Raw genomic sequence first — 16458 nt, 5'->3', positions numbered from 1 at the left:
TCAACGTGTGTTTATGCATGTTTTTACAGGAAACACACAGTACAAGCAGCGTAATGTTAATTATCTTTCTGCTTTTCGTGTAATGTGTCCAAGAAAAGTTTCCAAAGCATGTTGAACCCTTGGTTATCCACAAGATAGCCGCCAACAAATGTTTTCAGACTAACTTTGATTTTCTTTGCCTATACTTAATCTTGCATTCCACATCTCCTGAAGTAAATCTTATTCCTTCCTATTCATCAACATTTAAATGGCTTGTCTTTATGCTGTTTCAAAGATTTTAGGACAATCAAACTGAAAAAAAAAATCAAGAATAATATAAGTTTATATCACACAGTATTTATATAATAGCAAAAATAGAAACACACTTCAGCTCATAAATCCACACACGGATAACTGGTGATTTCACAACTGGGACTCATGTATATGTATTCTTCAATGCATTGTTTACATAACAGGACATTTATCCACATTTTTTAAAATGTAAATCCAACAACCGATGCCCCTACATGATTAGCATGGATAATAGAGAATAGAAATTATAAATATATTCCAAAGCAGCGATAGTGCAGGGATTGCCCGAGGCATAACACACAGTTAAAATGTGATACACATATTTATGTCTACATGAAGGAAAAAGCATGTCACCCAAACTGTGTCACATCTACAGATAAACCCAACTACAGTATGTAGGTTAAGACTACGTTGTTTTTGTTGTTTTTTTAAGATTCTTGCCTCACAAAGAAGAGCTTTCTCTTGTTCCATCAGTCTGTGTAGTAGCTTACTCTGAACTGTAATAATATGAACTGAAACTGCCCTTGCACTGCCGAAGAGGAAAACCAACAAGCCAGAAGGCAATATATGGAAATACCTCTGTGTCTATATGTCTGCTGCTGTGTATTTGTGCACGTATCAGTGTGCACGTCTGGGTGTCCTGTCTAGGTCTTCTTTAAGCACAGGGGGTTCATCCTCCAGCAGTGGCAGATGGTATTGAAGAGTCGACAGCGGCAGGAGGCGCAGGGGTCGCAGCACGGAACATGCGAGGAGCAGCTTTCCATCAAGCGGCCGCAGCGACGTGCAGGAGCCATGACGTTTGATTTGTGCTTCTAAAACACCAGCAGAGACAGAATCCACAGAAATGGAAAAGCAATTAAAATCCCCAATGAGCTATTTAAATCGTAGCGCCGTTAAATACAGAGAAGGTAAGTAAAAGCTGCACTAATGAGTTATATTAAGTACACAGTGGTTTAAATTGCTATTTTCTCTTTGGAAGAGATCGATTATTCACCTCTACAGAGCATTTTAGTGTCTTTCAGCTCATGGTCAGCTCTGTTTCAGAGGCCTGTAATTCTACTGTCTTGATTCACTCCTACTGTTTTATTCAGCACCTTTTTTCAAATGCTTGTTACACAGAACCATCGGAAAAGTCCTCCTTAAAAAACTATAAGGAAAGGCTCACCCACTTTCTCAGAACACTTGATCCAATTAACTATTTGTCTGTCATGGGCTACAGTGGCAACTTGAGGAGGTTACAAATGAAGCCAACACAGAAGTGCAAAAAAAATTGCAGTTCCTTCAATGGCCACTTGATGCTTCCTCCAAAAGTGAGTCAGTCCTCATTGACCTTCATGTTAAAATGTCCAACTTTGCAGGAGAAATAAACATGTTTACAATCTGGTACAAAAAACAGTGTTGGTCTGTATAGCTAATTTCCTTATTCGTGACAAATGTACCACAGTGAATTTTTAAATAACTCAGCAGTTATAATTGTATTCAGGCTTAAAGTTATGCATGATTAAGGATGTGGCTGCTTTGGGCACCATCACAGGACGGTCCATGGACCAGTTCAGCTCCAGCTCTTTGCTCATCTTTGGATTAACTGGGAGTTATGTGGAGTCAGGCACTGCCAAGATGTCCTGGCTGGAGCCACTACACAGAAGTTCAAAATAGTTTTTTAAGAAACCTATGGGTCACCTGTGGATGAGGATTTATCTATTTTCAAGTACAGTTTCAGACTAACAACAAAAACAAACAGACTTATGGATGGGACACTAGAACATAGCTTAAAACCTGGCAGGATAGACTCTCTTGTAATGTGATCTTGCAAATCTCACTAAAGTCTAGCAGCTGCTTTTAATTTTTTAAAAAAAAGTTAAGATGGAACTGTTGTAATCTACAAACCCAGCACTCAACAGCAAGCAGTCAAAGTTGGCAACGTGCTTGAGAACCTGATGGAGCTTTAATAGCTAACGGGACACATATAACTGGTTTTGGTTTGGGACCAAAACAGAGCTAAAAACAAAAAGGTAAGGAAACAAGACTTATATTTAACAGGCAGCTAGACTCCAAATTAATGCTAATGTTGCTATGTGTCTACTTGAAGTGTAAATAATCGACTATGTGCCAACATATGGGTCATATCAACTTTATAAGGTGATAAAAGGACATTTTTATTTGCTGAGAAATCTGACAACATAGTGAAAACTGGGTAGAGTTAAAGACCTTGAAGGCAAGTCTCACCACCCAGCAGTCACTCGGTAACACTCCCATGTAGTTATTTGAAGACCAGGCTCCTGTCTGAATGATTGAGAATATAGCTGTAAATAGGTATTTGCATCCTCACCTAGACATAAAAAATACATATTAAATCTCCACTCAAAGCCGATGCTTTAAAGTTTTGGTGACTTTGCCTCAAAATAAGGTTTAAAAAGTCATTTTTTTAATTCTGGAGATTATGCTTCTGCCACATATACACACAATTTCACAACATTGTTGACTGATTGGATGTTTCCTGGTTTGACTGTTACAAAGCAGATGATTGGCTATCTTGGGGGGAGGGGTCAGACACAGCCATCATTTTTGGTGTTACAGAATTCACCCATAGATTTCAGTTAAGATTCCTTAAGTGGCAAGTCTTGACCTTGCACATAAATAGTAATCAACATGAATGTTTTTGAATTTGACACACAATGACAATCCATCTAAGAAACTGAAAATGTAATGAAAAAAAATGTAGAAGAATATCACAAGGACTGCATCCTTTGGAATAGAAATAATGTTTTGTATTGCCACGAAATCTGTAAAAATTATGTTCTTTAAAGGTTAATCACCTAAACAATCTTACTACAGAAATACTAGAAACATGTAAATGTTTGAATCGCTGTATAAATAAAGGTTTATCGTAAGTATGAAGAGAAGGTATTAAAAATGTAATTTTCAGTGACAGAAAAATATGTGGAATAAACGCCTGAAGCAACCATTTTCCAAAATGGAAGAAGGAAATGGAGCTGCTGTCAAAGATGTTTTTTTTTTTTTTTTTTTTTTTAAAGTGTTTTTCTGATTCTGCAGTTCCTTTGGGAGAAATTTAAGGGGAATATTTGGACTGGAAAATGCACATAAATAAAACTGCCAGCAGCTGGTAAAATTACAGTCAAACACTTCACATTTCCAGCTCTCACAGAAAAGAGTGTGAACATACACTTACAGACATACATATAGATGCATCATATAACGAAGCAGAAAGATGAATACTCACAAGATTTTGATTTTGTTGAGGTGGAGAAATCTTTTGCCTTGCAAACAGCCGTCTGCTCTTCACTTGGCCAAAAACTGTAATTAACAGAGGATGAGACTGAATCAACATTTCTTATTTTGATTAGCTCTATACTCTTTTTCAGTGGAAATCAGTGCAGTGGCTCTGGCCAAGAAGAGGAAAATTCCTTACCAGAATCTCTTCAGACCTACAAGAGGTTGTTCTTTCGTTACACATGAAGATCAAGCAAGAAAGAAGCTTATTGTTTAGTTTGCTTTCAATGTTCTATCAGGTCAAAACTTGATTGCGAACAGGACTTGGCTCAGAAGAGGATGGACACATGTATTAAATACTATGAAGCTCCCAGATGGATGCTCTTTGTCTGCTCTTCTGATTGGATGTGGATGACATCCTCCACAGGAAGACATTCAATCAGTCCACACTGCTTCACTTTTTTAATGCTCTCTTCATTGGTTTTGCAACACAATAGTCATTCAGTTGATTGATGCAACAATGTATGAAAATAGAATTACATAGATGTCAGATCAGGAGACCCCTACTTCCTTCCTTCACCTACCACCCACGCCTCGACAGTGCACCTCTGACCTGTCTTCAGCATGTGTGCCTATTCATATAAAAAGGAATCAATAAAAACAATGCAGAACTTTAAATTAAATCACAGAACAAGACAGTTGCAGAGAGGAAATAGCCCAGGCAAGACAACAAACAAAAAGGAAAAAAAAAAGACAGCAACAACCATCAAGCACACATGCCTGACTAACACGTGATAGCTGGATTCAAGACTGATTTCAAAATAAAAGAAGGGCTTTGTTGTGGACCCACCACTCCCAGAATGTTTTTAAAAACTCTCCACGCTTTCCCTTGAGGTTGCAATTTATCTTTGCATTTGGTATCCAGTACATGACACCAATTCATTAGTCGATGGTTGTTCATCTGTTCACCAGCTGTCCTCTAAAAAACTGGCATTTTAGGGTCACATCCCATTAACCTCGGGTGACATAAAGAAAGTGGGATCCCCTCCCTCAATTTGTAAATGTCTGGCTGGAACCCATGAGGCCAAGTTGCTAATAAACAACAGCCAGAATTCAGTTGCAAACACATGGGCTCATCACCCACAAGGAGGAGGCAGGGGTGGGTGAAGGGTCTGTGCATTGTCAGCTGATCAGAGGGTAAAGAAGCTGGCATGCTTACAGAAATACAGCATCCATAGCTGCAGAAGCTGTACATAATCTTTCTGAACAATGCAAGAAAATACAGCATCACTGATTTGAAAAAGTTGGGTTCTTCTATATGGAGGTCCTCAGAGAACAAAAATTCTGTCATCAGGTGGGTGAACCTTTGTGAGGCCTCCGCTAACTATAAACAGCTGGACAATCTCTGGGTACTTGGCTTTAACCGTCAGAAGATGTTTGCAAATGATTTGGTTCTGTCCATCCTTACGTAACTTTACTGGAAAACATTTTCAACATCTGATTCAATCTTACTTGAAACAGAAATACAAATTCTGTTCACTGTATTCTTTGTGATAACTCCTTCATCCTTACTGTATCACTTGTCACACGGTGGGAATCAAGATGAATTACTGATTCACATCTCGCCCGTTTCATACTTGCTAGATAATACTGAGAATCACAGTGAGTCTGTCTGAGTGAAACATTACTCAAAAACGGACTAACGGATTTGGATGAATTTTTCAGGGAAGGTCAGAAGTCATACAAGAACCAAGTGATTAGATTTTGGCAGTGATGCGGCTTATAGTCTGGATCCACGGCTTTGTTAAGGATTTCCCATTGCGAGATATAGCTGCCGACATGGCATCGCTGTAACCATGACAACAAGTGAACACTGTGTCAGTTACCTGTTGACGATCACATGATTACAATCCTACTACAAATTCACTGTGATTCATCAGTTGGAAATCATACAAGGAACAAATGATTAAACTGTGGGCTGTTTCTGAGTCCCATCAATTACTGCATATTTAGGTCACATGATGTAGCAAACCACACAAGACCCGTAAAGGTCAGCCGTCAGCCTTATTTTGAACACAAATTCACCTTTCTGTCCTTTACTCATTTCTTCACCTTAAGAGCTTGTCCTCATTCCAGCTAGGTGCTTATAAGTTTAGACACATCCTTTGCTAGACAGCAACAGTGTAGAACCGTTTCCTTTCATCTTTATGTGAATTTTCGCACTTTTCGCCATCGCCTTCATCATGTCAAGAAACTGCTTCTTAGATAAACACTTCCTGTGCCACTGGAATGACAAAATAAAAGCCTGTAACATTAAAAATACGTCTTCAAAATAAAAGCATGGAGGGAACGGTTATTTTAACATTAGAAAAACAAAGGCTTGCCAAAAGTGATGAACTGATCAACAGACCTTTGTAAGAGTAATTTACATGCAATTTGGTATCCATACATAACATGCACATGCATAACACATGTCTGTACTCTGCACAAGGTCATTTTTTATTGAAGATTTCATCCATCGAAAATGATACGTCAACTGAGCAGCCTTGGCAGAGTACTGCGCTCTCTGAGTGCTTTTCTAGTTTATAGAGCGCTGATTACAATTCAAATTGTCTCAAGACCCTAACCCTAACCCTTTACAGAACCCATAACAAACAAGATTGTTCTGTAGCACTGTGTCCACGCACAGAGATGAATGATAGAATTATGGATAACCAAGAATCTCCTTGCAGTCTTTCCTCTAAACAAGCATTGGCTTTAAGCACCTTCTGTTTTCCCTTCAGGTGCAGTCACCAACATGAAAGTCCACAGAGGTGTCCGTGGTGACCCTTGCAATCATGTGGTTAATGACAATGATTTACATAACATGGACACAGACAGCACTAATTGCCCTTAAGGAGGTAACATGGTGGCATAAGTCAGAAACAGGACTTTCTCACATTATTCTTCAACATAAGTTTCATTTTCACTTGTTAGGTTAGTATCAAGCTTTGGCTCCCATTTTCATAATAACTACATGTTAGAACCTTGGTTGGGTTTAGGAAGAAAAACTGCCTGGGTACGTTTTAGGAAAACATTAGGTTAAAATAATAAGAGCTTTTAAAAGCACGTCTGAAGCTTCTCCACCAGGATTGGTTGGATGAAAAGGAGCAGCAGTAAAGCAACAACATTTTAAAAACATTTCCCTCAAAAGGTGATTTAAAAGACAGTGTAGTGGTTGTAATTTTTTGAAGACGGGACTGAGGAGAGCGCCATGATACATCTATTTGTTATGCATGTGAGATTGGACAGAACATGAAATGATGTATCACACACAATAATTACACACTTAAACACAAGATTAAATCTAAATTAATAGCACCTTATCAAACTGTTCAAACAGCTAATTATTGAGTTATTCATGATTTCCTAAACACTGAAAATTCTGTCCAAGTGTGAAGATAATCAAACTACTACTTTACCAACATAAAAATAAAAATATCTCAGCAGCTAATAGAGCAGTTAGATCCTGATCGGTCCTGTCCCCATGTCATTTATCATTTAAAATAATTAAGTGGCTTCTGTTGTGCTTAAATGTGTTCAAAAAATTTATTTTTGTGTATATATTGTGAAATTATATGAAAAAATTAGTAAGTGTTTGTCGTCTGAAATTGATTTAGTTTTTGGACCAGTGACTCATTTTTTTTTTCTTCTTTGCACTTCTGCTTCACAAATTTGGAATGGGTGTGGCTAATCAATAGTTTTACTGCCAAATCGCAGTTAAGACAGTATGTGCAACAAAAAGCAGGTGGGGTATTGCTTTTTTCTATCATGCTTGATCTATATCTAAATCCCAGATGTACATAAGTGACTATTATTTGCTTTGAAGCACGTTGGCACGTTCCCATAAACATATGGAGCTGGACCAGTATCCAAGCCGAGGCAGTAAAATGATTTAATAGCAGCTAAGATGGTCAGTCTTCCACTACAAATCAAAATGATTTGACTCCAAAATGATTTGACTTGTCCCGTCTGCAGGCCTTCATGTTCTTTTGATGATAATCAAAACAATCTTTACTGAAGTGAAACTTCTCACCTCCGGCATCGGTGCCTTCAAAGCCCAATCTAGACGGGACACAAGTTCACAAAGACAACAAATGAAAGTTCCTCTTTCTCAGCTTTCTTTCTTCCTTTTGCCTCCTGACTGACAGTTGTTGCACCTTAACTTTCAGTCCAGCTCAACACTTTGGTTAATCTTTGACCAGATCTTTAAACCTTAGATACCTCCGTACATCTCTGTGATATTTTATGCCTCTCCACCTGCTGATACTGAAGCTCTCGTCCGTGTTTTGATCAACTCCTTTAAAACACAACTTTCTCAAAACACCACCATCGAGTGTCTTAGAAAGGTGTTGGGCCACCATGTGCTGCTGGACAGGTCAGAAATGTGGAATTATGGACAGGAGAAGAACATGTTTCAAACTTTTCCCCTCATTCACACCAAGCAAGCATTATCTCTAAGACCAACACAATCAGTTTCAAATAAGCTCTGTGCCATTACCCTTGCAGTGACAGAGATGGTGTCCCTAACAACCATTTCCAAGTGTTAAATAACCACCACTGTGATTATAAAGCTCAAAAGGTCGAATCAGTTCTTTCAAAAAAGGTTCTATCAAATTAGACTGTGACAGTAACAACAAAACAGGAGAAAAAAAAATGATCTAATGAAGAAGCGACAAGAAATTGTTACAAAAAAACTTTTCTCCCTGTCAGCCTTCTTCATATTTTCATAGTCAGGACTCATTTTATAGACCAGGTGTTTATTCTCTTGTGCTGCTTAATGTATCTCCAACATTAAATCTGCAGAAACTCGCTCTGGGTCTGATAGAGGATGATATAGAAACAGTCTGGTTATTTTCTTGTTGATCACAGTTCATTAACTGTAAGAATTGGTAGGTTGCAGTATAATACTTGTATAAAGGCACTGCAGCAGATTTTTTCTTGTAAACGTAAACATACTGATGTTACTTGAAGGTTAAGCCAGAAACGTTTTACTTACTAGACTGTAAATAACTATAGGCATATTGTGCTTCCTGGTACTAAAATGTGGCCATTGCCTCTCCTTATTTTATCATTCTTTCTTTATCCCAGCTTTTCTTTTTCGATCCCCTGATCAGTAGTAACTCAGCATTTAGACCTAAATAGTCCACAGCACGTGTCCTCTGTACATCTGGTCAGCCACGTGTTTTGGCCACATCATTTTCATACTAACAGCAGAGGAGCAAGGAGCAGAATAACAGAGTGAAATGTGTTTTCAACACATATTTATATAGAAACACATAAAAATTGTGTTGGAAGTGTTTCAAGTCAGTAATTTTGCAGCCGAATAGACTTTCACATGGACCCTCCCTCTTGGCTTTGGGCCACAGTCATCTGCAAGGCTGTCGTCAGCTTGCTTCAATTCACCGTGGCATCGATTCTCCAAATCTCTGGAACCATACTGAAGGAATGAACAACATTCTTTGAAAAAATATTAGCTCATTTGATGTTTTTGAAGATGGTGGTGGAGAGTGTTGTCTAACACATCGGTCGGAAATTTCCGAGAAGTTTAACTAAGCTGAGATCTAATAACAGGAATTTCCATCTATCCATTATCTATTTACCATTTAATCCTCATTAGGTTCGCGGGGAGCTGAAGTCTATCCCAGCTGACTTAGGGTGAAGGCAGGGGACACTCTGCACAGGTCACTGGTCTATCACAGGGTGACACATACAAACAAACAAGCACACTCACATTCACACCTACGGACAATTTAGAGTTACCAATTAATCTCAGCATGTTTTTGGACTGTGGTAGGAAGTCAGAGAACCTGGAGAAAACCACACATGCACAGGGAGAACATGCAAACTCCATGCAGAAAGATCGGGCATGAACCAGGGATCTTCTAGCTGCAAAGCAAAAGTGCTAGCCCCTAAGAGGAATTTAACAACTGATATTTTATTTTATATCCTCTGGTGTTTCCTCATTGCATATGTTATTTAGGATCACGCTTCCTCAGTTCTACAATCGCTGTGCTTTTGAGTCCTTCATTTGTAACGCGATGTTGGAAGTGGAAGGTTGTTTGTAATGTTGTTTTATTTTTATTCTGCTCATCTGTAAAGCACTTTATGCTACATTTCACTTGTTTTTTGCTTGGATAGTGCATATTAGTGAACATACAATCTCATAAGTTTACGCAAAGTTGCAGTAAATAAGCCAAATTTAGCACAAGTGCTTATTTCCATCCGTTGTATGAAAAGGTTATAGAAATTAAATCTGACTGATTGGCAATGACCTCAAAGGCCAAACCATGGGATTTACTCAAAGCATTCAGTGAATCCTTGTACCCTTTGGATGGAAACACTGTCATCCTGGAGAAGACCACCTTCACCAGAATGGAATCCCCTCAAAGGTTCAGATCTGTGCTGCTCTTGGTGCCACACATGCAGTCATCCACTTGTCAAGAACATGATAAAAGATCACTCATCCGACCATATTACTTTTTTCACCTCTCAGTGGTTTTTGCGCATTCATCTTTGTAATGACGGCTTTATGTGATGCCAGCCTGCTCTAACATCCATCTCTATGTAATTGTGAGGACAGTGTTCCTGCTGACAGTCTGATCACATCCTGCACTGACATCCTCAGTCACTGGCTCTCCTGTTTTTCCTTTACATATGGCACTAATGTACGCTACCAGTCAAAAGTTTGGACACGCCTTCTCATTCAGTGTTTTTTTAAAATTATTTTATACATTGTAGATTAATATTGAAGACATCAAAACTAAAAATAAAACTTAGCGAAATATGTTGTAAACAAAAATGTATTAATCTTCAGTATTAATCTACAATGTAGAAAATAATAGAAATAAGTAAAGAGCATTGAATGAGAAAGTGCGTCCAAACTTTTGACTAGCAATGTACAAGCACCACGGTCATCAAATGTGTCAAACAATTTCTAAACCCTGTTTGCTGACGTCTTTCCCACATATCTAAATACAGATCTCACTTTAGAACTCAATGTTCCTGCTCAAAGCAGCTTTTATAACTGGTACATGTGCTCCTAATATCCACCGATTAACACTGAACCCTCTTTAAAAGCCACTTGCATCGTTTCCTCTTGACAAAATCAGAATCAACTCTTTGACTGGATGTTCATTGCTCAATTGCCATGGACCTGTGTAGAATAAGGATCAACCAGTTCTCAGTGTAAGATATTTGGCATTCTGATGAATTAATGGAACTGTGATTTGGCAGTTAAGGTAGAAGATACCTCTGAAGTTTGTTAGGATTTATGTTTTTAGGTACTACTAACTGAACACTGAAATTGATATTACATATGAGTGTAGAGAGAGATGGAGCTAAGCACTAACTCCAGGCTCTGATGGACACAGACAGGTCAGGCTGGAAAGTTGCATCCGCTTACAAAAAATGTTTCTTCTTCTACACGTGCACACACACTAACAAATATAGAGTTTTGGCTTTGATACACAGCATATTCCTATTTCCTTATAATGTAACTAATGAAACTGCTAACTCAAGGTTGTTTAAGGGTGGAAACCATAATGATCCTTCCTATGAAATACCACTAATGGCTACATCACATCTCAGCTAACAATGGAATAATACTAACTGGTAGAAAGCGAGGAAAAGTTTACAGGAGGGTTCCTCTTACAGGGTGCAGCTCCTGGGGATTGGATGAATCATGTGATAAGAGATACAGACATATCTGTGCACCAACTAATGGGAGAACTAAGTCTAAACCACGGTTTATCCCCACCTTTAGCCAATCACATTTCAATATTTGAATTATATGTTTGTGTTCTAAAACCAATCACATTTCACCATACTGTATACAACGTCCTGTTCAGATCAGATTTGATCCTTTTCTGGGAGGCTGTTCCAAACAGAAAAGGTCCATCTGCTCAACAAGATGTATTAAACATCTTAACCCTCCTGTTGTCCGGGCACCAAAAAATATTGTTTCCTTGTCTGAAAAAAATCCAAAAATTCAGCAAAAAAATTACCCAAATGTCTGAAAATTTGCAAAACTTTCAGGAAGAAAATTCCAATAATTCCTTACAAGTTTCCTTTGAAAAATTTATTTTTAGAAAATCCCTCAAATGTGGCAAGAATTTTCTTGTAAATACTTTCAAAAAATGATTAAAAATCTTCCAAAAAAATCCTAAAAATATCTAAAGTGAGTACATATATCAGTAAAACTTGTAATATTTTCTTTAGGAACATTCACAAAAAAGTCAACCAAAATCCAGCGAATTTCACTGGATTTTGGTTGATTTTTTTGTGAATGTTCTTAAGAAACATTTTTAACATTTTTTTTCCCACCAAAAAATGTTCAAAGATTTCTCAAAAATGTTGAAAATGTGGACATCAGAAGTTTCACTGTGAAAATATATTTTTTTCCCCCACATTTTCAAACGTTAAAACGGGTCAATTTTGACCCGCAGGACGACAGGAGGGTTAAACAAGCGTGTCCAGTTTTTCTGTTACACTAAAAATGCTGACTCTTCTAAACTTTAGAGCTCCGTAAAATATTTCTAATGGAAGACAAATTTTAACACTCTGCTCTAACTGACAGACACATCTGCAAAACCTGACCAAGAAGCACAGCCATCTAACCTATTAAGGAAAAAAACAACAAATAATGCTGCAAGAAATCTGCCTTAGCGGCCCTGAAAAACAAAACATATTCCCAGATCCCCAGTGTAGAAGCATCTAATTTCATTGCGTTTCTTGCCAGCGGTCTGTACCTCTCCTTGTTTACTTGAAACACTCATTTTTCAGGGGAATCATCATCGACCTTCTGGGCAATGAAGCACTTCATTGTATATCAAATCCTGCCCATGTCAAGATCTGAACTGCTGACCTTTCTACATTTTTTGCATTAAAATAATACATGGTTGATTTTCTGCAGTCCAATTCATACTTTGTGTACTTTTTCCATTTTTTTTCTGTTGATGTAAATAATGGAGCAACTGGCAGCTAACCAGCCGAGTATTTCCCCCAGGGCTCGGTGGGGTAAATACGAGACATTCGTTCACTACGTAAGTAATGTGAGAGCTTAAGATGAACAGTAATGCTGCTTCACATCTACTGGACCATGTGTCAGATGCTTTCAAACACACTGAACACAAGTGTGAGATGATAGAGACTGTTTTTTCCTCGCACTATTGAAAATCTATCTCACATGACTCCATTTTATCTCAGAAGTTAGAAGTCAGAGTTGGGAATGATGTCGCACCAAAGCTGACCGTGTTCTAGTACAACCTTTGTTTTCAGGTTAGCCATTGTTAGCAGTTAGCCTCATGTCCCCAGATAGCAGTTGGACAGTAATGTGTGGAGCAGTGATTTATTGAGACAGAAATGCTAATAAACAATATATTACCACACCTGCCACTAATGATGAGGTGAGCTGAGGTTCTTTCAACTTTCTGAGTCGACTACAGCTGATGTTCTAGTTGAAATTTTAAGCACAAAACTTCTGACTTCCCAGTTCAAATGGAAAACACCAACAAGCAGAAATCATGTTTACAGGCGAGTTAATGCACTCAAATTATATTGACATTATGTCAAGTCACTATCATTGAATATCTACAACTAAAGACTTTTTGAAGACATTTATCTTCATCCAAGAGGCTTAATGAGTTCTGAAAGATGGATAAGGACTGCTTTCTTCCCAGACCCTGTGCTGTAAAGTTCTGTTGTTCCTCAGCTTATGTTCCAGCAGGTGGTAGGAATCAAACTGTAGTTATTCATCTGCAAGTGTGGGCTTCGATGACACCATTTATCAGGTAACGTAGGCTTGAGATTCTCACCCAAACACCAGTATTAACACCTTGAGTCACTCCTCACCTGGCAGTTTTACAAACAAGGATTTGGGCATAACAATAAATAGCTGGAACTCCCCATCAATCAGTTTTAAAACTGAAGAAGCCTCTTGGATGAAGGTGAAATGTCTTCAAGAAATAAACAAGAATTTACTTACCATGACTTGGATGACAAAGAATCTACTCAGACGTGTGAACTAGTGTAATGTTAATTGATAACTTACCATTAAATACGTTAACAAACCATTCAGCTATTACAGTATATGCTCCTTATACTCTGTTGCAATTCTTCAATAAGATACTCAAGCGTAAAGTTCTTCATTGGTCAATACTGGAGGAAAACAGCAAAGTTTCCTACGACCACTGAACACGGATTTAGTTTCTTGCGTCATTCTCTTATTTATGTCAGACATTGACGTACTTCTAAAGTAAGTGCTGGGAGACAAACTCCAGTCCTCATTCTGTACAAAAATACAATCCACAGTTGATCTGAGGAAAGTCTGGGGTTTGTGAATGTATTGTTTAAAGTCCTCTCAAACAGTCTCCACAATAAGAGCATGTAACAAATATGTCAAACTTTTTGAATTTAGATCACAATAATATGAATAATATAATCACATTTGCTGCCAATAAAGTTATTAATCAAGTCCTATAAATCAAGCCTATTAGTATAATACATGCACAGCCTGGAATAAAAGGTTTGGATAGAAAGTACTGTATATGCTGTTGTTCTAAATTCAATTTATTGTACATAACTCGGTAACATAAATGATTAATTGCACAAATACATTTCTGTCTCTCCATTTGTCTCTCTTGATTGGATTTATTTGCGTTTTTCTTTTAGTGTACTGGTGCCTCAGATAATTGTGCACAGATCAGATTTGATCTTGTGATGTCCACATGCATTATTTACCCAGAGTCTCCTTTCATATCAGAGGCTGCAGCAGTTTCAGTGACGCTGCAGCCTTTTAGACTCACAGCACAGAAACAAAACGTATTCACAATAAACGTCCCCATGAGTACCGTAGATGGTTCAATCCTCACCTGTGGCGTTCTCAGTCTTCCTCGCATCTTTCTTCGTGTCCTCTGCCCAGCTCAGCGGGAAGACGAGCAGCAAGAAGCACAACAAGTGTTTGCCGGAGATCTTCCACATGATGATGATGGTGATGGTAAGATCTGCAGATGACAGCGAAAATCAGTCACATATTCATAAGAAAAACTGTGGGAAGAAGAAGAAGAAGGGGGGGGGGGAAAGAAATCCACGACTCTCGTACTTGTTGCTCAGTAAATCCTCGGTCAGGTTGTGCGTCTGTGAGGAGGCTCCACTGAACCACCCCGAGCTGGACGCGCCGCCCCCCGACACGACGGACTGAGCGCCGCAGGAGATGAAGCTGGAGAGCCGATCACTCTCACTGATAGGAGAATAGGCTGGAAAAGGCAGCAGTTAATGGCCCCAAGGCAGACATCTCCCTCCCCTGTCCCCTGGTCCATTTTCACTAATTAACCCTCCTGCTGTCCTCATTTACGGGCACCAAAAAGTATTGTTTCCTTGTCTGAAAGAAATCCAAAAATTCAGCAAAAAAAATTCCCCAAATTTCTGAAAATTTGCAAAACCTTCAGGAAGAAAATTCCAATAATTACTTAAAACTTTCCCTTAAAAGTTTTTTTTTTTTTAAATCCCCCAAATTTGGCAAGAAAATTCTTGTAAATATGTTCAAAAAATGAGTGAAAGTCTTCCAAACAAAATCATAAAAATATCTAAAGTGATTACATATATATCAGTAAAACTTATTATATTTTCTTTAAGAACATTCACAAAAAAAATCCAGCGAAATTCGCTGGATTTAGGTTGATTTTTTGTGTGAATATTCTTAAGAAACATTTTTAACATTTCTTTTTTTCCACCAAAAAATGTTCAAAGATTTCCAAAAAATGTTGAAAATGTGGACATCAGAAGTTTCACTGTGAAAATATATATTTTTTCCACATTTTCAAACTTTAAAACGGGTCAATTTTGACCCGGACGACACAAGGGTTAAAGAAGTTACTGATTTCCATTTCTACCTGCTGGTTTAACTCAACCAACATTAAGACTCTCCAGCAACAACCAGCAAAGTGAATATTGTTTCCTCAGCACTGGTCAACATAACCAGCAAGCTCTACTCATGGTCTGAAGGAGATATTTTAATCTGAAGAAGGTCTGAAAATTATTTAGCATTTCAAAGAGTGTTCCTAATCTCATCTGTGGTAATTCTGCTACTCAAATGGTGCAAATAATGACAAATATCTGCAAAATAAAAACATTTTCACTTGATGTAAATGCAGTAAAATAGTGTCATTTTGCAGTTAGTAAGGTTTGTATATAAATAAATTACAGTTTAAAGAAACTGCAGATTTTTCTGTGAATATTATGTAAAATTTTGACCTGCTTTATTAGTTTTTAATACCTTATTTCTGTGAATTTACTATAATATATTCAATAGTTATGATGTGTAATGCATCTTTTTTTTTTAAAAAGGCAAATATCTGTAAAATAATGCTATTTTTAGCTGATTTAAATACAGTTAAACACTGTGTTTTGCATTCAATCATTGCACAAGAACAAATTGTTGCTTGAAAAACTGCTGATTTTTGATGTGGACATTATATACAATTTTGATCAAGTTTTTAGAGCTACATGTTAATAACTTTTTTCTATGATTTCACTTATATAAATATTACATGTAATTTAACAAAACTGGGGAAATATATACAATAATAGTCAAGAAGTTTTTTTCAGTTCTTAATATACCTAATTTTCTTTCAAATAATGGCAAATAAATGTAAACTAGGGCTGTTTTTGGCAGATTTTTTTGATAGCTTTATTGTCATCATATATGTGGCCATGACGAAATACACTAAATACACTGAAACGGTATCATTTTACTGTTACGCATTGTACAGAACAAATTACTGTTTGTGGACATTAAGTACAGTTTTGACCAGTTTTTTGGAGTTACATGTTAATAAATATTTTTTTCTGTGATTTCCCTATCATATACAATATAACATAAATAGTAGCAATTAAAAT

The 16458-nt window shown here is 37.5% G+C and overlaps 1 protein-coding gene across 1 annotated transcript; it reads right to left on the bottom strand.

The window, feature by feature from the left end:
* Positions 1–316: 316 nt before the first annotated feature.
* Positions 317–14813, bottom strand: asip2b (agouti signaling protein, nonagouti homolog (mouse) 2b). The gene is made up of 4 exons (XM_035957004.2): positions 14663–14813; positions 14433–14564; positions 3533–3606; positions 317–1103 (listed from the first exon to the last, which is right to left on the bottom strand). The coding sequence occupies exons 2-4, from the start codon at positions 14539–14541 to the stop codon at positions 936–938; spliced, it is 351 nt and encodes a 116-aa protein (XP_035812897.1). The 5' UTR covers positions 14542–14564; positions 14663–14813; the 3' UTR covers positions 317–935.
* Between the last annotated feature and the right edge of the window lie 1645 nt (positions 14814–16458).

Source organism: Amphiprion ocellaris, chromosome 10 (assembly GCF_022539595.1).
Source record: "Amphiprion ocellaris isolate individual 3 ecotype Okinawa chromosome 10, ASM2253959v1, whole genome shotgun sequence".
Classification (NCBI taxonomy): domain Eukaryota; kingdom Metazoa; phylum Chordata; class Actinopteri; family Pomacentridae; genus Amphiprion; species Amphiprion ocellaris.
Note: the sequence above shows the minus strand (reverse complement) of the source record. Positions and strands in the feature narration are given on the sequence as shown.